Genomic DNA, 23,071 nt, shown 5'->3' with positions numbered 1-23,071 from the left:
GGGGGGGGGGGGGGGGGGGGTTTGAAGGGGAAAGGTGGAGCATGAATCATGTAACCATGTTAAAAATGAATATTAATAAATGTTAAAAAAAAAAAGCCAGAGTGGCATAGTGCCTTCCCACAGAAAAACGAGGTTCTCAAACTTTCATTTAAGGATATTTCATGATACCACAAAGAATCCTTATTTGGAGAAATTCCCTTTTTATTATGATCCACTATGTTGCAGTATAATACGAGAAATGAAATTCATTCAACAAGACTTTAAGTATCTACTATGTGCCAGGCATTATGCTAAGCACTGGGAAAACAAAGAAAGGCAAAAACAAAACAAAACAAACAAACCTGAAACCAAACCATCTGCTTCAAGAAGCTCACAGAATAATGAAAAAATTGCACTAATTATTTTTTCAATATAATATGTAATAAGGGGGTAATGTGGCAGATACTACTTTTAAAGTCCAGGTACTCTATTATATAAAGTGCCTTATGGAAATGTCTTGTAGCAAATTCATCAACAGTAGTCAGTAAGGCAACTCATTACAGTAGAAATAACACTGATTTTCATCAGGAGGTCTGGATTTGGGGCCAAATTAGCTGTGTAATATAGCATTCACAGATAGGAGCTTCACTTTCCTCATTTAACTCTAGGGAATTTTGGGAGCACAGACTTGGTCAACTTTAAAGCACTATAGAAATGTGATTGTTAATAAGATCTTAATATTAGCAATTAATAGCACTGACGTTAAATACTATATCATGTATTTCACAATATGAAAATGAGATAGCATCTTCTTATGTTGCATAACAAAAACTATGATAAGACAAAGACATTTGTTTTCATTTATAAGTCAAATCAGAATTTGGAATCATTCCTAGAGATGAAAGAGACCTTTTATACCCTAGTTTCAGGATTAAGAATGGAAACAGAGTGGTGTCTCATTTATTGCTTTACATTCAATGGCCCTAGGGGATTATGTCAGTATAGTGGGAGATTCTGTCTCCTATCTGATGGCTATCTTTGTTGTCAATGTCATTTTCTCACAAGTATCAGTGGGTCTGCTTATGTCTTTCCTATCCATGAAAAGGGGAATGGAGAAGTGAGAAAAGGAGAGAAGACAGCCAAGGATTACATATAAAATTCATCAAAATACTATTACTAATTCACATTGATGTAATGCTATACAGTTTATATAGCACTTTCTTCCCCCCCCCCCCCAAATAACTCTGTGAGGATGGAAGTATGGGGAGTATTACCTTAATTACATAGCAGGATTAATTAATTTATACAAGATCATCCAGTTCATAACAACTAGAACTAGAATCAAGAGGCTTTCATCCTAAGGCCAGGCCCCTTTCTCCTACAACAAACAGTGGAACACATGCCTGAGATGGGCTTTGTTGGCTTAAGGGTTTTGTCATACTTAGGCTCTTGTCCTCAAAGCCTACAGCTCTTCTGAAAGCCCACTGTTGCCAGAAGTTCAGCTGATCATTGAGCAAAGGCCACATTTTGAAGCAATACTGAAGAAATGAATGCTAATAGCATTCTGTACTTAGGAATCCTGAAAAGGACCCCTGATTTAGCCCCCCAGGATGGTCTGACACACCTGCGCTGGCTGTCAGCGATGTTTTTTGTTTGATTCTAAACCTAATTTCCTTTACTACTTCCTCAGCAGAAGTTCCAAAAATAACTGAATTTTGGAGGCCTTGAGGATCTCTCTGTTCTTCAAAATGTGCCTGGGAAGGAATTTCTGGCTCTGGTTTCTGTAGCTGAGGGGGGCTATCTTCAAAGAGCAAAGGAGAGATGGATAAGGTAGCTTCATTTAACTCTGATGCCCTTGATCCAACAGCTTCTGTTTTATCTGAATATTACAAAAGGAACACAACTTTAGGTTCATGTTAAGGGAAAATATAACTAATGTACAAGAATTAACCCATAAAGAAAAGAGAAATTTAGAGATTTCCACACCATTCCAAGTCAAGTTGGGAAGTTTGACTATTTTATAGAACTATATATTGATATTATATATATATTATATTAACTATACATACTACTTATAGAACTAGATGTAGCAATAAATTATACATTGATTCAGAAATTTTTCCAGAGCGAAAAGTATTCTAGAACAAATATATCATTAAAATTTTTTAACCAAAACAAAGGAAAAGTTTATTTTTAAATGGTAATACATTTTAAAAATGTTAAGAGACAACATCACAAATATTTTAACTATATTTTCTTTCTTAAAATTTTAGTTGGGCACCAAAGTTAAAAAGTGGCTTGTATTCATATTTAAGACCAAAAAATATTTCCCAAAGCTAAAATTTAGAAGAAAATAATTCAGAATGAATGAAAAAGGCCATATGTAAATAATCTAATAGCATTAACTAAATAAATTGCCAACTGTGACGTAAGATGCTGAAAAAACTCTTATAGAGAAGACTATTTCAAAGCATTATCAAAATAAACTTCCTTTTCTAATTTAGGAGACTTTTCAAATAATTATTTGGATACAAACTGACACATTTGCTAGGAACATATCCAATGGATAGAAAGAATCTTAAATTAATTTACATAATTTCAAACACAGAGGTATTAAGATTTTGATACAGTTAACCAGAGAAAGGTGAAAGTGAGAGAGCAGAGATGACAGCCTTTGAATAAACTAAAGAGATGGAGATATTTAAGGTCCTAATGAGGATGAAGAATGATAATGAGAGAAAGGCATAGGGAGAAAAGGAGTGAAAAGATTTCAGAGTTTGGGATCACAGAATGGATGGTATGATAATAATTAAAGCTAATAATGAGATCAGAAAAGTGACTATCTGTGTGTAACTAAGGTAAAGTGTTAGAATAAGTCAGAGAGTTGAGCAGGTTGAAGAAGGAAGATTATAGTCCTTCCAGTTAGTGCTTTGTTTTCCCCCTAAAGAATGGAAGCTTCTTGAAGGCAGGGGCAATTGTTTGTCTTTTGTGTCCCTAAAGTCTAACACAGAATGTTGCATATAATAGATGCAAAATAAATGAGTAGAATGTTTCTTGAATTGATTTTTGCATTGATCCAAAAAATAGAAGCTGAAAAAACAGTTCCCAAAAGAGACATTGATGAAGTTTATACTAAGGGATCTTTAATGGCCCTCCCTATAGACTTGAGGATAAAATTTTTAAAAACTCCTTAGCTTAACTTAAAAAACCCTTCAAAGCCTGCTTCTGGCTTACCTAAAAAAAAAAAAAAAAAAAAAAAAGTTTGGCTTGTTTTTATATTATTTAAACTTCTGGATGAGCAATAATGCTCACCCTTCTCAGTGTACCAAAAAAAATCCCCAACAGTGAGCAAAATAAAATCTTACCTTATACCAAATATAACATTCAGCATAAGTAACCCCATGGGTAGTCTATTTCATCATCCCAGCTTATCTTTACAGACTTATTTTGTATTGCTTCCCTTAACACCTTCTCCATTACAGCCCCAGTGACCTTCTTGTTATTATCTGGAACTCTGAATTCTATCTCCAAAGCTCTGTTTGGCCGTTTGGTTGTCTCAGGGGTTGTCCTGTGTGCCTGAAATGCACCCCCTTCTCCCTTTGGCTTCTTAGAATCCTAATACTTCTTTGAGGCTCTTCTTAGATAATAACGACTAATAGCTAACATTTTTATAGCACTTACTACGTACCAGGTATTATGCTCAGAACTTTACAATTACTATCTCATTTGATCCTCAAAGTGACCCTGAGAGCTAGGAGCTATTATTATCCCAATTTTACAGATGAGGAAACTGAGACAAATCCCCAGGGTCACACAGCTAGTTAAGTGTTTGAAGCCTCTAGTTCTTACCTACAATAACTATTCCTGGATCATTCTGGTTGGTTAATGCTTTTTCTATAATTATTTTGCACTTCCTCATCAGGGTAAATGCTGCATTCTCCCTTAGAACACAAACTCCTTAAGACTGTTTGATCTTTGTATTTCTAAAATCTAGCACAGTCCCTTGAATATAGTAGACGTTTAATAAATGCTTGTTGAATGAAATACATTAATAAGAAAAGACAAGATAGTAAATTCTCATAGGCAAAATATAGCAATTAAGACATTAAAATAAAAATTTAGGGGATTTTATATCAATTAAACAAGGAAAAATAAAATAAAATTATAAAAATCCCCTGTTTGTAATAATATGAACAAAAGTTTTACATCATGTTGTTGGAAGCATAAATTAGCTCAGGCTTTATGGAAAGCAATTTGACTACATGTAGCAAAAGAAATAAAATAAATTATATGCTCTGAGTTGCTAGTTTGACACTGGGAAATACAGCCTAAGAAAATAACCCTTAAGAAAAAAGTAACTTGCACCAAGACTTTCATAACACTGCTCTCTATACTACCAAAAATGTGAAAATAACTCATATGCTCCACAAAAAGAATGCAGTCAAGGAAAATGGCATATGTTCCTAATACTGCATATCGCTATTAAAAATGACACATGACATTGCCACATGAAAAGATTAGTATACTATCATGGCAAGTGAGAAAAGGACCCAAAACAAAATAGCCCATGCACCTTGACCACAACTATGTAAAGCTTGGACATTTTGCTCTCAGCCACTGAAACTGCCAAACCTTTGTCTTTCTGTGTTGCTTTGGCACCAACAGTGCTTCACCAATCAATGACTATCTCTTTACCTGTGGAGGTCCCCTCTCCTCAGGAACAAGGCTATATATATGCCAGTCCCTTCTGAAGTAGATTGAGAATACTGAGTAGCAGGAGTCTATGAACTTTATTTTGAGGACATCCAAAATAAGTGATATGTTTCCAGAGGAGTAGGGAAAGAGAAAGCTATATCGCATATGAGATAGAGTTAAAAGAAATGATAATATGTAGCCTGTCAAATGAAGACTTAGGGATGAGGAAGAAATGTCTTTTAAGAATATGAAGGTTGTTACAGGGAACTGGGATTATATTTTCCAGTGAAATCCAAAGTAACATAAATGGCAGGTTTAATTATCCACATCAGAAAAAAAAAGGTAGATAATTAAAAGCCTTATATTGTTAAGAATATACATATTCCCAGCTGCGCATCCTGACAAGTTGATCACTTGTGTGTGTGTGTGTGTGTGTGTGTGTGTGTGTGTGCGCACGCGCACGCGCAGTAGGGTTTGCTTATGGGCTTAGAATTAAGTAGGAGAAAAAAATCTGTTTGGGGGAAACTTCTAGGTATTTTCAGTGATTTTAACCTGCTTGCAACATAAAGAATCTTTAACACCACTATTCTCATCAGTAAAATGCTATAAATCACAGAGCACCATGATCTCAGAAGAATCATAGTGATGATAACCCAAAAGGCAATGATAGGTAGCAGCCAATTAGCAATAGCTCATATATAAGAGTATAAAAATATATTTTTCAAGAATGTTATGACCAGAAAAGGATGCAAATGAATGAATGAATTAAAAAAATATATTAAATTCTTACTATGTATTAGGCAAAGATTAGAAATACAAAAGTGAGATAGAACCTGTCCTCAAAGAGCTTCCATTGGGAGACAATATTTAGAGGAGAATAGTGGTCAGGGAAGAGCATTTTGATCTGCAGAACTACAGGAATGGTGAGATGCCCAAAGGGCCATCAACTGACATGCCTTTTCCATTAGCAATGACAACGATCTGAATACTTTTCCTATAATCAGAGGTAGGATATGGGGTCAGAGGAATGGATGCAAACATATTGTAAAGGGGCAGATGGCAAAGATAATTAAATGGAATGTTAAGCATAGTCTGGTTTGGGACTGGCTAGTGTTATAAAGAAATGAGGTAAATCTTAATCTTTTGGTTAAAAAAGGAGGGATAAAGGCGAAAAAGGTATTAGGAGGAGGAATGAAGGGGATGGCTGAATGTAGGGAAGGGATGAATGAGGTGGTATACTGGATGGCAAGGGAATGAATGGGAGTACTCCAGGAGAGTAGCTGGAACAGGCTTGACATTGAGGCTAGAGACAGAGGGTATGGGGGAGATAGGCTGAACCCTGCAAGGCAAGGAAAGGTATCTCTATAGATATAAAGGAATTGGGCCAGTCAGAAATGTTTAAATCTGCCTTGAGGGCTTCTCTTGTTAGTTTCTAAAGTCCCTTGAGGGAGGAGTGGAAGGGCTCCTCCCTGTCAGTGAAACTGATGGCAGGAGGAAGTCTCGGGTCAGACTTCCTGCCAAGATGGATGCCCACAGTACCCTCAAGAAATAAAAGAAAATAACTCCTTCCCCCTTCAGCCCTTTCCTCAATCTTCAACACAATGATTCACCAGAGGGTTTAAGTAGGTAACAAAGGGGATTTATTAATATCAAAATTAATCAAAAGGAGAGAGGGGTTTAGGGTTTTGTAATAGCCGCTAGGGAGAAAGCTAAAGGTGGGGGAAGGTTCACAGGAGTGTTAGACTGAGAGAGAGCCTGCTCTCCCAGTTAGGAAGATTTGTTTGCCTTAAAGTAAAGTATTTACTAGATCAATAAAATAAGGGATAGCTTGATTTAAGGATGTTCTACTTGCCTACAGAAAACTAAAACCCACAATGTCTAATCACCAAAACCAAACCACCCTTCCTTCCAGAGCCCAAAGGGAAATTCAGGAAAGAAAACAGGGGTATAATATGGAGAGGTCAGGGAGAGGTCCAGAGAAATTCAGTTAGGTTCAAATTGTCCAGAGACGAAAGCACAGGCCAAGGCAAAGCTGAAAGCAAAAGCAGAGCCTCAGTTGGAACATCAGCTCTCTTCAAGCCTCAGACTTCAACTGCCTTTCTGTCAAAATTCTAAGACTTCTAACTGCCAGGGCTGTTTACAGTTGACTCTTGCAAGAGCTTCTGTTGCATCCTTGCATTACACTAGGAATAGTGGATTAGGTATATTTGTACTCATTCACTCACCAATCAAGATAGTTCACCTGGATTGGTCATATAGGGAGAAAGAGAAACAAGATGAACATGTTGCTTGGTGCAATACACTTGTTGGCATTACTGAATGACTGCAATAACTAAAGGAAGACGTACTGGTGGATATTTCATGGACAAAGATGGGGCCTGGAACTATGATTTTATTAGTATAGGGAACTCACTTCTTCCAATCCATGTTGGCATATTTTCTGCAACTTATAACAGTTGTAGAGAACTAGCTAGACCACTGGAATTAAATGATTTATCCAGGGTCACAAAAGCATTATGTATTAGGGGCAAGATAGGAACCCAGGTTTTTCTAGCTTCAAGGTCAGGAGTTGGGTCTCAACATTGCCTGATCTATTCCATGAACATTTTTGTGAAAAGACAAGGATAAAACTGACACAGGATAAAAAATGGTAATGTGTATGGGGCAGAGATGGAGAGTTTTGGAACTATATCATATATTCCTCTTGATGTATACTTGCCCATACTTTTGAAATTACAGATCAACAATCAATCAATCAATCAATCAATCAATCAATCAACAAGCATTTATAAAGTGACTACCATGTGCCAAGCACTTTCCTAGGTACTGCGGATAAAAATACAAAGGAAGAAACAATCCCTTATGTTTGAATGAGGAAGACAAGTACATATAGAAATATATATAAAAAATAAAAATAATGTGAAATAGTAGATTTACTATTAAAATAGTTAAAGTAGTCTGGGAAGGATAGCATAAACAGCTGGAGGGAATCAAGAAAGGCTTCATGAAGGAGCAGCTAGATTGCTAGAGAGCCAGACCTGGGGATGGGAGGTCCTAGGTTCAAATCTAGCATCAGGCATTTCTTATGATTTCTTAGCTGTGTGATCCTGGGCAAGTCACTTAACCCCAGTTGCCTAGCCCTTACCATTCTTCTGCCTAAGAATCAATCGACTCTAAGTTGGAAGGTAAGGGTTTAAAAAGAAAAGAAAGGCTTCCTGCCAAAGGGGAGCCATGTCTTGAGAGAACAGTCAGACTAAAAGTCTGAGGAGAGAGGGGGCAGCTGGGTAGCTCAGTGGATTGAGAGCCAGGCCTAGAGACAGGAGGTCCTAGGTTCAAATCCGGCCTCAGACACTTCCCAGCTGTGTGACCTTGGGCAAGTCACTTGACCCCCATTGCCTACCCTTACCAATCTTACACCTATAAATCAATACACAGAAGTTAAGGGTTTAAAAAATTAAAAAAAAAAAAAAAGTCTGAGGAGAGGAGTGAGTGCCTTCTGAGCTATGCAAAGGGACAGAAATGAGTAACAGAATATTTTAGGTAAAGAACAGAGAGAAAGCTAAGAGGAGCAATGGTCAATGAGACTACAGAGTCAGGTTGTGAAGGGCTTTAAAAGCTGAAGAGATACTTATATTTTATCTTAGAGGTAACAAGAGTGCCACTGAAGATTGAGTTGGGAGTCATAAGGTCAGATATGCACTTATGCAAAATTACTTGGATAACAGTGTTAGAGGATGGACTGGAGTGGTAAGAGATGGGGTGGGGAGATGAACTCAAAGGCTGTTGCAACATTTGAGGAAAGGGGTGATGAGGATCTGAACTAAGGTTGTATCTATATGAATAGAGGGTAGAGGGTTGGATGTCACAAGAAGTTTTGGAGGTAGAGAGGGTAAAATTTGGTAACTAACTGGATATGTGGAGTCAAGGATCAAGGATAGCACACAAGGATGGTGGTGCCTTTGACAGAAATTAGGAAGTTTGGAAGAGGGGAATGGTTCTGGGGGAAAGATAAGTTTAATTTTGGACATTCTGAATTTGAGATGTCTCTTGGATGTACAATTTGATATATCTGATAGGCAGCTGGTCATGCAGAACTAAAAATCAGAGGAGAGACTGGGGGGGGTTAAAATATAGATCAATGAGTCAGTGAACATTTAAAAGGTCAGTAAATCAACATTTATTTTTAAGAACAGCAAATATTGCTTTCCTAACCACAAAAAAACCCAAAACATTTTATTTCTATAGTTAAGTGGAGCCTCTCTCACATCAATAGGTATATTTTCCCCTAAGATACAGATTATAACTCTTCCATTGATCCCTTCTTTTCTCCTGTTTATTATCTCCTGTTCATGTCCTCTTATATATGCTCCAGAGAGGATCAACTCAACATCTGAGAGCCTTCTTCTTCTTCTTCTTCTTCTTTTTTTTAATATACCCTGGATACCAGTGGAGTACTGTGACCATCTATTTTTCTCCAATTATGTGATCATGTGACTTTCTTTCCAGTCATAAGATCTCTTGGGCACCATTTTCTTTGAGCAAGCCAGTAACAGTCAGTAGTTTGCTCACATCCCTCATATAGCTCTCTATTTCCCTTTGGATCACCTTAAATTTTAATCCTTTAGAGATCTGTGGCATTTCTTTATTTGAGGCCAAATAACATCACTAGAATAATGTTGTTAAAAAGAAAGGTTTTTGCTTAATTTTATCTCAGATGGTTTAAAGCATTGAGCAATTTCCCAAATATAATCTAGCCTCCTCTAGCCTCCACTTATTCTAGTAACAATTTAATTGGGAGGGGAGAGGGGGCAAGGTTACCAGTTTCAATGAATAGCTTACCATTTTCTGTAGGGTTTCCTGTTTTAATGAAATATCTTCTTTTATCCTCAGGCCAGTTTTGTCTTTCCTCTAAGTGCTTTGTTATATTCAGGTAGGCTTCATCAAGGCTCATAGCCATAAAATTGGGGTCATAATCAGCAAGAATTTCCCTAACCTTGACAAATACACAAAAAAGTTTTATATTTTGCTGCTATGGCAAAAGCCTCTGGCATATCTAATTGATACCTACATTAAGAAAGTATTACCTAGCAACTCCATTTTGACCCTTCAATCATAAGTTCATAGATTAATGGGATAAGTAATTTATTAATATAACACATTTATATAAAATTTCCTTTGCTTTAATATGTACCATTACGTCAAAAGGCCATAAAAAAAGCTTTTCTCCCTTCTATATAAGCTCCTTTTTCATCAACTCATCTAGTTGTGATTAGGGATCCAAATAAATCTCTGATTTCAGACTTGGCAGTCTGGTAATCAAGGGAAAACACCTAAGAAATACAATTTTAATTAATGGGGAAAGCATGTGAAAGAAATTAGATTAACCTACCTCTTTTTCTTAAGAACAAAAATTAAAAATAATATTTGATTAGAATCTAAATGAATTTCAATTAAAGTATGGACATAAACATATGTATATAATACACAAACAAGCATAAATTCTTGGAGAGCAAACTTCAAAAGTAAACACATTGTTGGGAAATCTGAAATTAAACAGTGGGGGGAAAATGCATGTTATTTAAAAAAGGTCTTTTGTCAAGTTGATGCATTGTGGGATATTTTTGGTTAATTTAAGTAATGAATACACTTAAAGGTCAAAGGATGCAAATTTACAGAGGTGAAGAGCCTAGAAAATAACTGTCTCCTGTAAATCCATCTATTCTGGGAAAGATCAAGTTGAGCAATGATTCTGGCTTGATTGGTGGACATATCAAACCAGTTCAGCTCCTTGATTTTACCCCTTTTGTGGACTTACTTGCTATGACTCCTGGAGGCTGTGAACAATGCTGGGACAGAAGTGGACCCCTGCAGTGAGACTCACATTCCCTTCTGACCTTACAGGCTAGATCTATCAGGCTGAACTTAGAACTAGTGTAGTTTTGTCCCACTCCCTTAGCCCGAGTTTACCCATTAGAAATTAATTTATTCTGTCCATTTCTTCAATACCTAGGCCCTAAGCTTTAATAAACAGGTTTTCTTTATTTCCTGTGCCTTTCTTCAAACCCAAGAAATAACCCACAGAAAGATAGCCTTCAACCCTTGTCTTTTCCCTGGCTAGGCTGACCAGTAACTGCCAACTGTCTTTACCAACCAATGTGATTTTACTCAACTCACACATCCCTTGGGTAGGTTCTCAGTTATCCTATGTATCCTGTTACTTGTGGGTCTGTGGGTATGTCCTGGTTGTGTGGGTCACCTCTGTATTACTTCAGTTAGACAGTTGCTTATTTCAGTGTCAGAAGACAAACATAGCCTATCACTGGCCTTTCCACTTGGTAGGACTTCCCAGAACTTATATATACCCTCTATTGTCGAAGCCTTCAAATTTCCAGGTAACCCTCATTCCAAGATAAGACCTTGAATTTGGACAATAATCCTTTAAAGGAAAAAGAGGCTGTCTATTTGTTGGTTAGTCTCCTAAAAGGACTTAGGACAAGATGAGATTATTGTCTACAATTTTATGTGAACATTTATTCCAAAGAAGAGGGCTTATACTTATTCTGTATAGTTACAAAGAGCAGACCCAAGACTAATCAGTGAAAGTTAGAAAGACAGACATTGGCTCTTTGTGAGGAAGGCCTTAAAAATTAAATCTCTTTAACAATGAAGTGATTTATCTAGTATAGTAATGAGTTACAAGTCACTGATTTATGTACCACTCTGTATTAGAATTACATAAATACATTATATATGTATGTATGTGAACTCTATGAGGAGAGGGATTATGTGTTTTTTTTCTATTTCTTCTTGGTACATAGTAGGTTTCTTTTGCTTTCTTTCTTTTTTTTTTAAACCCTTACCTTCTGTCTTGGAGGCCAGATTTGAACCTAGGACCTACCATCTCTAGGCCTGGCTCTCAATCCATTGAGCCACCCAGCTGCCCCCCAAAGTAGGTTTCTAATAAATTTTTATTTAAGATGCAATGAGAAAAAAGTTGTTATAAAAAAGAGAGTTTATTTTAAGAATCCTAGAGAATGTTGTAAGTTAGTTATTAAAGCTGTCTGTCTGAGTAAAGTTTGTTGGGTCTACCAACAAACTTTACTCAGACAACTTTAATCATATCTGTTCTTATAGAAGAAAGCATTTAAATCAGTGATTCCAAAGTGGGCGCCACCGCCCCCTGGTGGGTGCTGCAGCGATCCAGGTGGGGTGGTGATGGCCACAGGTGCTTTTGAGGGCAGTAAATAACTGTAAGAGGGCGGTGATAGTATGTGACAGGGGGCGCTAAGTAATATTTTTTCTGGAAAGGGGGTGGTAGGCCAAAAAAGTTTGGGAACCATTGATTTAAATAATGTTCTTAAACAGAATCCTCATGAAAATGGGATTTAAAAGGAATCTGGCTCTTGAAAACAGCTTAGTTATTCAAAATAAGGAGTGCTGGGAAAAATTTTTTTTAATTGTATAAGCTTCTTTTGCATAAGATGCTATTAAAACTAAAGTGTGCACTTTCCATCAAAAATAAAGTTGTTGTTTTTTAAAAACCCTTACCTTCCATCTTGGAGTCACTACAGTATATTGGCTCCAAGGCAGAAGAGTGGTAAGGGCTAGGCAATGGGGGTTAAGTGACTTGCCCAGGGTCACACAGCTGGGAAGTGTCTGAGGCCAGATTTAAATCTAGGACCTCCCATCTCTAGGCCTGACTCTCACTCCACTGAGCCACCCAGCTTCCCCGCAAAATAAAGTTTTAATGTTTGAAGAGTAACTAGTTATCCCTGCTTCTTAACAATTGAAATGGCTCTTTTCAAAGCTCTTAAGTTCCAAATTAATATGCATTAGTAAATACTGTATTTGTGCTTTGGTATATTTAGAAATATGCCTACTTGCAAATAGGCATGGCTATATGGGAATGGACACATAAACTCTGCCCAAATCTGGAATAAAAAAAAGTTTCTTCAACCTGAGCTCACTTGTCTGGGAATAGGGAGAAGAAATCTCTTCAAATGCAATAAATGAATTCAATCATCTTGTAAAAAGTTTTTAATGATTAAAGAAATAATTTTTTAAAACCTTTACATTGCCTTAGAATCAATACTAAGTATAATTTCCAGGGCAGAAAAACAGTCAAAGGCTAGGCAATTAGGGTTAAATGACTTGCCTAAGTTAGGGTCACACAGCTAAGAAGAATCTGAGGTCACATTTGAATTCAGGACCTCCCATCTCTAGGACTGGCTCTCCATCCAATGAGCCAGCCAGCTACCCCAAATTGTTTTTAAGTAGTGTTTTCACAAAAATCCTTAGCGAATTTAAACTGTATTACAAAACAAGCCATCCTATTATTTGTTATTTTGTCTATCTAGAAGGAACCAGGGAAGAGGAGTTATGAAGAGGGATACCACTCCCCACCTTTTGCTTTTAGGAGCAAAGGTATTTGCTTCTATAAATTGGTCTTGAAATTTTTCCTTTAGGAAATGGGGTTTTATTCCCCTCATTTCCAAACCTGACTATATCACTTTGGTACTTCTCTGATTCCTTTATGGTCCGGAAATCTTATCATCTTAAAAGATCAAATCAGTTTTGGTAATCATATCTCATCACTACTCTCTGCTCTGTTGATTAGAAGGTAGAGCCATGAATTTTTAAGCTTCCAAGAGATCTCCAGAAGACACACTTCATCATTCTCCACTTCTCTACACTGTTTTGAGATCTCTCTGAATTCACTATTATGCCCTTGTATTGAGTATCATCCACCTTCTCCTTTTCAGCTGCCCTTTGTGGAGTGTCTTCTTTCAATAGATTGATTGTAAGCTCCTTGATATAACTGTCTTTATTTTTCCCATTTGTACCTCTAGTACTTAGCACAGTGCTGAGTACATAACAGGCACTTAATAAAATAAATATACTGACTGATGCTAGCAAAATGAACCAACATTTACTGTGTTAATGTTAAAAAAAAAAATCAAAACAGAGGAAACTGGCCATTGTATTCTTACTTTTTTCCCTCCCTGAACTGGGATTGTATTTGCATAGAGAATTCTACCTGGTGAATTACTTCTTTGTTGTTCAGACATTTATCAGTTGTGTCTGACTCTTTCTGACCCCACTAGAGATTTTCTTGGCAAAGATACTAGAAAGTGCCATTTTCCTTCTCCAGCTTATTTTTACAAATGAAGAAACTGAGGCAAATAGAGTGAAGTGATTTGCCCAAGGTGACACAGCTAGTTAAGTATCTGAGGCCAGATCTGAATTCAGGTCTTCATGACTCCAGGCCCAGTACTCTATCTACTGCACCATCTAGTTGCCCTGAATTCCTTCTACCAATACATTACATAATTTAACTTTAGAGCTATCTAGGGAGCACTGAGGGATTAAATGACGTGGCCAGTTATATAGCCAGGATGTTTTGGAGTATGGCTTTAAACCTCAATTCTTTCTCACTCAAGAGTCCATCTTTCTATGCACTACAACCAGAAGACTCCTATTAGTAAATTTTTCTCCTATAATGTATATACATTAAAAAATATTTATGCCACTTAATCTCCCTGATTCTCCTTCTCTTTGTCAGTCTTTTGAATGCTTTATTAATCATTAATATCTTCAATCAGGGCCTAGAAAAGGAAAGATACTAAAATACATGCAAACTAATCACTTTTGTTCCCTGATAAAAGCTTTGAGGAAGACTAGATTAAGCAAGCATTTGAAAGTGATGACAAAAGTAGATTCTAAGAATTATTTGACTGTTTCTAAATCTTATGACTTTGCATTAGAAGAAAATCAATACTGTTTATTAAAACATTTGAAATTATTAACAATTCAAATAAATTTCAATGTAATCCTGAAAGTATTTTCATAACTTCAAAATACAAAAGCTTTACTTTCATTAATGGCAATGGAAATAACAGGCCTAATCCTAAAGGAACAGAAAGAACTGTATATTTTTTTAAATGATTTAACTTAGATGTATAAAAATTAAATGTTTTATTAATGCTCTTTAAAATACAATGCTCTTACTTCCCAATGACTACCCACTCTCTTATCTCATAAAAACCCTTAAGAAAGAAATATAGCTAAGCAAAACAAATTAACATGCTGGCCATGACAGAAAATGTATGTCTCATTCCACATCTATAGTCAGTTTAAATCTAGAGGAGGAAGTATGCTTCCCCTCAATACAAACCATATAATTTTTGACACTGCATTAACCTCCCCCTAAGCTTTTAAGCTGCCAATTTGTAAATTTGCTCTTCTAGTGTGCAACATAAACTGTATTAAAAAAAACCAACCAATTCCTTTCTATGGATTGACAATCTCATATAAAAGAAAAGGCATAAGCATTTTGTAAGAAATTTTAGACTGTTTCCCACAGAACAAATTGGTCATTTGGAATCAAAGTACTTTCAGGAATTTAAAGCCCTGGGTTTATCTATTTGTACACTCTTAAGTTTATAAGCAAATTATAACTCACTGTTTTGTCCTTTACTTAGAAAAAACTTACATGAAATGAATATTCTGATGCATCAACTGAAAATCCCCAATTATTCAATGTTCTTACCTCTTTGCTCACTTTTCGATATTTGTCAAAATTTGGGGCCACTATGGTTAATTGTGGGCAGAGTCTCTTGGCAATAAATCCAGGCATAGCTGCCCGTACTCCAAACCTTCTTGCATGATAATTTGAAGTAGACTGAAAAAAAATCACATTAAAATTCTGTAAATTTAATTGGGTGTATAGCTAGATAAGCAACACATCATTTCTAAAAATGGAAGTTGCCAAGGTAATAGGTCTTTTATAAGCTAAACTTCAGGATCAAGATTTTATATTACTTACTCATCCTTATCTCTCCCTTTAAATCTTTCCTCTGTTAGGCATCAAGATTCACAATATAGGTGTCATTATCAACTCATTCTCTTGCCCTTCCTCCCCCATATTCAATCAGCTATTAAAGTCCTGTCATTTCTACTTTATTAGCATCTCTCCTATACTCTTTTCTGATGCTGCCATCATCCTGGAGCAGGCCTTCATCAGCTCATCTACTCAGCTATCAAACCCATAATCATAATCATCATCATCTTTTTCTCCATCTTTAAAAAACAACATAACAACAACAACAACAACAAAACAAAAAAACTTTAGTTTCCATCTTAAAATCAATACTTGTATTGGCTCCAAGCAGAAAAGCAGTAAGGTCTAAGCAATGGGGTTAAGTGAAACTAGGAAATGTTTGAGGCCAGATTTAAACCTCTAGTTTAAACCATCTCTAGTCCTGGCTCTCCACTGAGCCACCTATCTTATCTTCTGAAAACCTTTTAAGATTAAAAAGACATCCTTCTGAGCAGAATGGTTTCACAAAACTCTAGGAAGACTTACATGAACTGATGCAAACTGAAGTGGGCAGACCGAGAACACTGTTCACAGTAATAGCAATACTATACAATGATCAATTGTGAATGACAGTCATTCTTAGTATTATAATGATCCAAGACAAATATTTTCAATGATGAAATGCTAACCTACTCCAGAAAAAGAACTGATAAAGTCTAAAATGTAGATTGACATGTATTTTTTTAATTAAGAAAATGTTTTTGGTCTATATTCTCTTTGCAATATAGCTTCTCAAGGAGAAGAAATGGGAGAGGGGGAATTTAGAATCCAAAAATTATAAAAAACTGTTATCTTTTTTTTTAAACGTGGTTAAGAAAAAAATAAAAACATTCAGGGGGTGAGGCTTAGCTAATCTCCAAAAGATAGTAGTAGAAGAATATGAACAAAAAGATTTTCATGAGAAGTACAAATTATAGGAAAAAAAATGTTCCTAATTCCTAATAAGAAGAATGGAAATTACTTGGCAAACAAGGCAATGTTGCATAGTGAAGCTAAACTCAGAGTCTGGAAGATGTGGATTCACAAACCTTGAGCAAATGAGTTATCTTTCCAGTGTCCCCAGAAATTCTCTAAGATAATAAAGTTGATGATCTATATGAGTGATAGCAGGAGTTTCCATAATTGAAAAGATTTGAATGACATAAGTCTGGACCAAAAAAAAAATAAATAAAACAACTTTAAGGTTTCACCGCTGAGCCATCATATTGGCAAGATGGTAAAATATGAAAAGAGTAAATTGTGGAGTGGAGCAGGAGCAGACAGACATATTAAGAAATTGTTGGCAGAACTCTGATTTGTTCTAACTGTTCAAAAACTGTTTAGAAAAGAGACCAAATATTTATAATCTTAAGACCCAACAATTCTACTACTAGTTAAAGATGGAAAGAAAATCCCCATTTCAAAATATTATTGCAGCACTGTATGTGCTTGAGAAAAAATGGTAATGAAGGAGTCTATCAATTATGGAATAACTGAAAAAACTGTGATATGTGAATATAATAGAAAATTTTTGCTCTATAAGAAATGAGGAACTTAGAGATATATGAAGACCAGGGCAGATCAAAGAAAAAGGAATGATGAGAAAATATACTCAATGGCTATAATAATCCAAATGAAGACTAACAGGTAACTGGTCTCAAATTAAATGTAATGACCAATATTGATCCTAGAAGGCAAATGATAAAACATATTTCCCTCTTCTTGGTAGAGAAGTAAATAGGTATAGAGTGTCACATATGGAATCACATTTATTCCTCTGTTAGTAGGTTTTGCTTAACTGTTTATGTTGTTGTTTTGTTACCAGGGAAGGTTCAAGTTAGGGGTGTATATGAAAAATACAAGGAAATTATATAAAATAAAAGTTAAAAAATCATTTCAATTAAAAAAATTAAAAATAATCTTCATATTTGATAATGGTGAGACCTATTGTACTAGTCATTCATGAGAACTTGGAAAGTAGAGATTCTTGTTCTTGGATGATAATCTGAACTCTAGGTCTGGAATACAGGGAATCTTGTTGGGATTTGGTACAGAACAAATATGCTTATATGACTTGCTTTTGCTGGAATGTTCTGTCCTTACATACTAGGTTTTTATTTGTGCTTGTCCTCAGGTGAACGTCTTTACACTCACTACAAATAGTAGGGACAGAATTTAATTGTTCAATATGCCACTGTCTTAATGTTTGTTTGTTTGTTTCCCCAAGAAGCTATTAATGCTGTTAAGGTTCTTGGCAGGTAAAGTTTTGAATGTGGACCAGGGAAAAGACTTGGGAAAGGTGGCACCACCTGGAAGCTACCATTCTCCTTGAAATAAATTGATACTTCCCACCCCAGAAGAGGAGAAAACCCATTATCATAAATTTGGACTGTGTCTGCAGTCTCAACAAAGAAAGAAATGCAAATCTGAATTTAACAAAAAGCAGAAATTATTTTTCTCTGACTCCAGATGACTACCTCCCTAGACAACATCTGATCAACAATGCTATAATAATAAGATCAAATTGCCATCAATTACCATATTTTTCCTACTAACAACTTTTAACTTTTTGTATTTGTAGTATCCACAATAGCCCTATACTTCAGTCAATGGAAGGGGCCCATGTAGGAGAGAAATTGGAACAAACTGTACAGGACGCATTAGAAGGACACAAAGTGGTTTATGTAAGCAAGCAAAAAATGATTTTGATGGAGTTGCTATGACAGCTAAGCATACAGAAGAATAGAAAGACATGCTGATATGAACTCCTGTACTTAAAATGCTAGAGAACTGAATTTTTAGCAACACTGAATAACAAGGTTTAAGTTATAATTTTGAAATTTCCACGAAGTTCCTTAAAGCAAGACTCTTTTGTAACAGGTGAGAACATAATGCAATTTTAGGTAAGCCTACAAATTTTGAAGTCATCTATCAGACTAATAGAATGCTGTTTGAATAAATTTAAAGAATTTGTGATCCAAATTTCATTGAATTAGAAGCTGATTTCTATAACACACCAAGAAAGTACTGTATTTTCCTAAAACAAATACTTAGCATATGTTGTATCTGCAAACAATAAGATTTTTTTTGCCAGAGTAGGGGGTGGTTTTTTTTTTCATTTTTCATCTTTTTACTCCAAATGTTTACAAATCCAAACAAAACAAGCATTTCCATATATAAAAAGAAGATATTATATAATCTCCCATAGTTTAACTTACCTTTCTTAATATCTACATAACAGATTCTGTCCACCAGTGTCCCAACCTCTCTCCACTCTCCCTGCATCATGTAGGATTACTGTCATAGAGATTAACATGTTCATATAAATTAAATCCTTCCTGTTCTATCTCTCTGTTCACCTTCTGGAGGTAACATTCTCAGTTTATTCTTCTGGTATTAATTCTATGGCTGTGAATAATGTTCTCTTGGTTCTTAGTTCTTTCTAAGTTTTTTAAAAATCAGTTTGTTCATTGTTTCTTATGGTGCAGTAGTATTTCATCACAATCATATAACACAATTTGTTTAGCCATTCCTCAACTGATGGGCATCCCTGCAGTTTCCAATTCTTTGCCACTACAATGAGAGTTACTATAAATATTTGGGGACATATGGGCTCTTTTTTTCTTTCCCTGATCTCCATGGGAAACAGACCAAGTACTGAAATATTGAATGAAGAAGCAAGACTGAGCCTACTTCCAATGAGCTGGAACCAATTACAATATTTACACATTACTTCAAATAGTGTGAATTCAAAAACATGCCTCTACTTTGCAGGATTTGTAATTCACATTAATTTGGACCTGGCTGTAATTTGGAGTAGAAAGAACTGTACTCATGAAATTGGGACTTAGCTGTAATTTGGGATGGAAAGAACTATACTTATGTCATATATCTATAAGAAATTTCCTTGACAACTGTGAAGAGTGAATCAAACTTTCTTTGTCTAGCAATCAGCAATTTTTAAATTAATCAACCAAAAACTTTAACACTCCTATTTAATACTAAGGAAGGGATTTCACAACCCACTTACTAGAGTGGGTGACAACTCCAGAGGCCACTGACCACCCCCTAGGCAGTGCTAAGTAAATTGAAAGGCTACAAATGGTTCCTGTAAAATGGAGGAAGGGACAGGAAGTGACATGGAAAAAGGACTATAAAAAGTCTTGAACTTCCTGTCCAGGGATCTTTGGCTGGTGACTTGACTTTTAGAGGTAGCTTTGAACTTGACCTTTGGTTTAGACTTTGAATTGGTTCTTAGACTGCTTCTTGGAGGACTGCTCCTGGATCTTCTCCTTTGGACTTCATCTTGGGTGAGTGAGTAACTGGCCTTCCTTTCCTGGCTTCTGGAGAGATCAGTTTCAGAGAGGCCTTCCTTTCCCAGAGGAGGCTGCACTGGTGGAACTCTTGCATAAGACACCATCGGGTCCTCTGGTTGAGGGTTACTGAGCCCTGCCAGGGCTGAGTTGGACACTGAAGCAACATTTAGTGTGACAGGCTAAACATTTTCTCTACCCTCTTCTTACATTTCTCTACTTTTACTCTTTCCACCTCTTTGTAAATAAAAGTTACTAAAAGTCATTTTGACTTGAGCTATAATATTTTTAAATCGGCGACCACAATATTACTTTAGAATTCTTATATTTTAGTCAAAACCCTAAATTTAATTTCTTACACAACATTCTTTCTGTCTTTGATCTTTACTGACTTACCAGCATACTCATTGATCCTACTGCAATAGGTTTATCCCTCAGTTCTGGATTGTCTCTCATTTCCACAGCTGCATAAAAAGCATCCATGTCAATGTGTATAATTGTACAGTGCAGGTCACGGCTATGTTCCAATTCCATTGCAAATTTGTCAACCTAAATGAAAAAAAAAAAGGATGGACACTTTAAATGCACATTTTGTTACTGAAAAATGCTAGTGCTACCATATTGTTTACTTTCAGAAGAAAAGTGTTAAATCTGAGTCAGCAGAAAAAGAATACTCATAAGATAGATTCAGAACCAGAGTGATTGCCCACAGTCTCTATTACATGATAACTTTTATTCTTTTTTTAATTAAATTTTATTTTTATTTTCGGTTCCAAATTCTCATTCCTTCTACCCTTTTTTCTGTCCATTGAGAAGACAATGCCTTATGTATATCATCTTCTCCATCATTCATGTATTTTTCTTTGGGGGAAAAAAGATTTCCTTGCATCAATATCCTACCAAAATTTAAAAACCTATGTTCTCTTCTCAATATCAACAATGATGGAAAGTAAATGTTTTAGATGGCTTTAAAGATATGCACTAAAGATGTTATGCAGGGTAGAAGCTGAACAGATTATTGATTACAGGTGACTACAATAAATGTATCCAGTATTCCTATAATAGTATTGGTGTAAATAACTGCATAAACAGAGTCCAATACTGTTTTCAGCAGATGAATCAAAATTCAAGATGATTTCTAAGAATAGATCAAGGATCATGTTAAAAGCTAGTTTTGCATTTTAATATTTAGCAATGAATGAAAGTGGAAGTGAAATTGAAGCATTATAATTCCATCCCCTCGATATATCCATTTCAGTATGGATAATCAATACAAACTGTAAGCTCAGGTGAGAAAATGAAAGTGAATGCAAGATAGAGGCATGTATGGAACAGTATTGCCATTTTCTACTTGATAGCTAAATTCTCATTATTGAAAAAAAAATGTTAAAAGTGCTATACAAACAAGGCCCTATGTTGGTGCAATAATGCAAATTCTGTGGCTTTATCAGTAATGATATGTTGCCCAGTTTTACTAGATTGCTTTCCTCCTTCTTTTTGGTCTTCTTTGTTACAAAGCATGGATCAAGGAGAAAGAGAAGGAAAAGATTCAGAGATGAAAAGAATATCAAACCAAATATATCAATAAAAAACTTTTAAGTGGAAGAAAATCATTCTTAACAGGATGGACCTATTAAAAGACAGACATAAAATATATTCAACAGAAAGAATTAGTAACTTAATTAGAGTCTGATATACTAGAAACATTATGACTATTAGGAATAGCAAGAGAAAATGATCCCTTATAATTATGATTCCAATGACATTTAGTACCTGGCTTAGCAATAGGTATTCTATAAATATTGTAGTGTGCAAAGAATTAGTTTCCATCAACAATGATGGCACTATCTATACCCTAGACTAGTGATGGTAAACCTTTTAGAGACCGAGTGCCTAAACTGCAGCCCTCACACCCCATGTGAGCTCCCCCACCTTGCCCCAGATAGGGGAGGGAGGAAACGCTCCCCTTGGGCTGCTGGGCAAAGGGGTGGGTGATGTGAGAAATGTCCTTCAATATGTGTGGAGAGGGGGAAGGAAGCAGCACCCTCTGGCAAGAGTACCATAGGTTCGCCAACATGGTCCTTGATTATGGAATAGTCCACAAAACAATTTTTGTAAAAAAGATTTTATTTGAAATACAAAGACAGTTGAAATTAACAGCATTAATTTCAGCTACCCTAAAAGGTAAAGTACTCTCTGACTTGAACATCTTCAACTAAAAATCATCTTAAAAACTATAGGCAGAAATACAAAGCAAGTGAACAGTAATTAAGCTTAGAATTTATGAATGTTGCTCTTAGAAAAGGAAAATAATGGTGAATTGCACTGAGGTCTTCTTCTGTTTAACATCATCATTTTACCTAAAACAATGATCATTCAAAACAGGGAAATTCAAATCAGAAACATTTGTGCCTTTGGACTGAACAAAATATTATAGTATTATAGTAAAGGAGAAAAAAAAAAGTTGTGCACAAGGGTGAAATCATTAGACCTTTCTGTACTTTAGTTTTTTAAATCTTCAAAATGATGTGGTTAAACTAGATTTCCAAACTCCTTTTGAGTCCTAAAATAAATAAAGCAAAAAATAAAATATGTTCTGTATTCAAATAGCACCTTGACCAAAAAGGTATAAATGCTAAGTTTCTAGGAAACAAATAACAGTTTCTGATTTTAAGCTATGAGACAGGGAGGACCAGGCTGTGCCACATGAATAGACAAAGGGATAATTTTTTGAGAAATGTATTTGAAGATGAAGACTGAATTCTTTTGTGAGGAATGCAGGACTTAACACATAGTAGGACTACTGAATGCAAAAATGAATGCTAAGTAGGAGAGGAACAAGATACTAAGGAAGATCACTAAACAAATATAAGGCATTCCCAATGGAGTCCATCATCCAACAGAATGCACTCAGAGTCTTTTGTGAGAAGGAATTTTAAGTCAGGTCCCTTTGGCAGGTAGAGAAGTTCTAGAATGTTGGGGGAGAGGGGAGTGGCTCATACTGCAAAAGCAAGTAGTATTTCATAAAATAGAAGAAATCACTATCTTAAAATTAGGCAATATAATGTAAACATAGAAAAATTGCTAACAGGAAAAAAGAGGTACTCTTGTTCATCTTTAGATGACACTTGAACAGGTATAAACATTTATTTAAGTAATATCCTTTAATTCTTCATAGCATAATTCATTCATTGCTAAATCATAACATTTCTGTGAGGGGCAATCT

The 23,071-nt window shown here is 35.7% G+C and overlaps 1 protein-coding gene across 1 annotated transcript in view; it reads right to left on the bottom strand.

The window, feature by feature from the left end:
* POLK (DNA polymerase kappa) overlaps positions 1 to 23,071 on the bottom strand; it is a 78,767-nt gene that overhangs the window by 16,338 nt on the left and 39,358 nt on the right. The window contains exons 4-7 of the mRNA XM_044663093.1: positions 20,242 to 20,394; positions 15,224 to 15,355; positions 9,514 to 9,667; positions 1,604 to 1,858 (exon numbers count right to left, since the gene is read on the bottom strand). Coding sequence (XP_044519028.1) covers positions 1,604 to 1,858; positions 9,514 to 9,667; positions 15,224 to 15,355; positions 20,242 to 20,394 — 694 coding nt within the window. The remainder of the gene's footprint in view (positions 1 to 1,603; positions 1,859 to 9,513; positions 9,668 to 15,223; positions 15,356 to 20,241; positions 20,395 to 23,071) is intronic.

The sequence above is a fragment of the Gracilinanus agilis genome, chromosome 1 (genome assembly GCF_016433145.1).
Source record: "Gracilinanus agilis isolate LMUSP501 chromosome 1, AgileGrace, whole genome shotgun sequence".
Classification (NCBI taxonomy): Eukaryota; Metazoa; Chordata; class Mammalia; order Didelphimorphia; family Didelphidae; genus Gracilinanus; species Gracilinanus agilis.
This window is presented reverse-complemented; position numbering and strand designations above follow the sequence as displayed.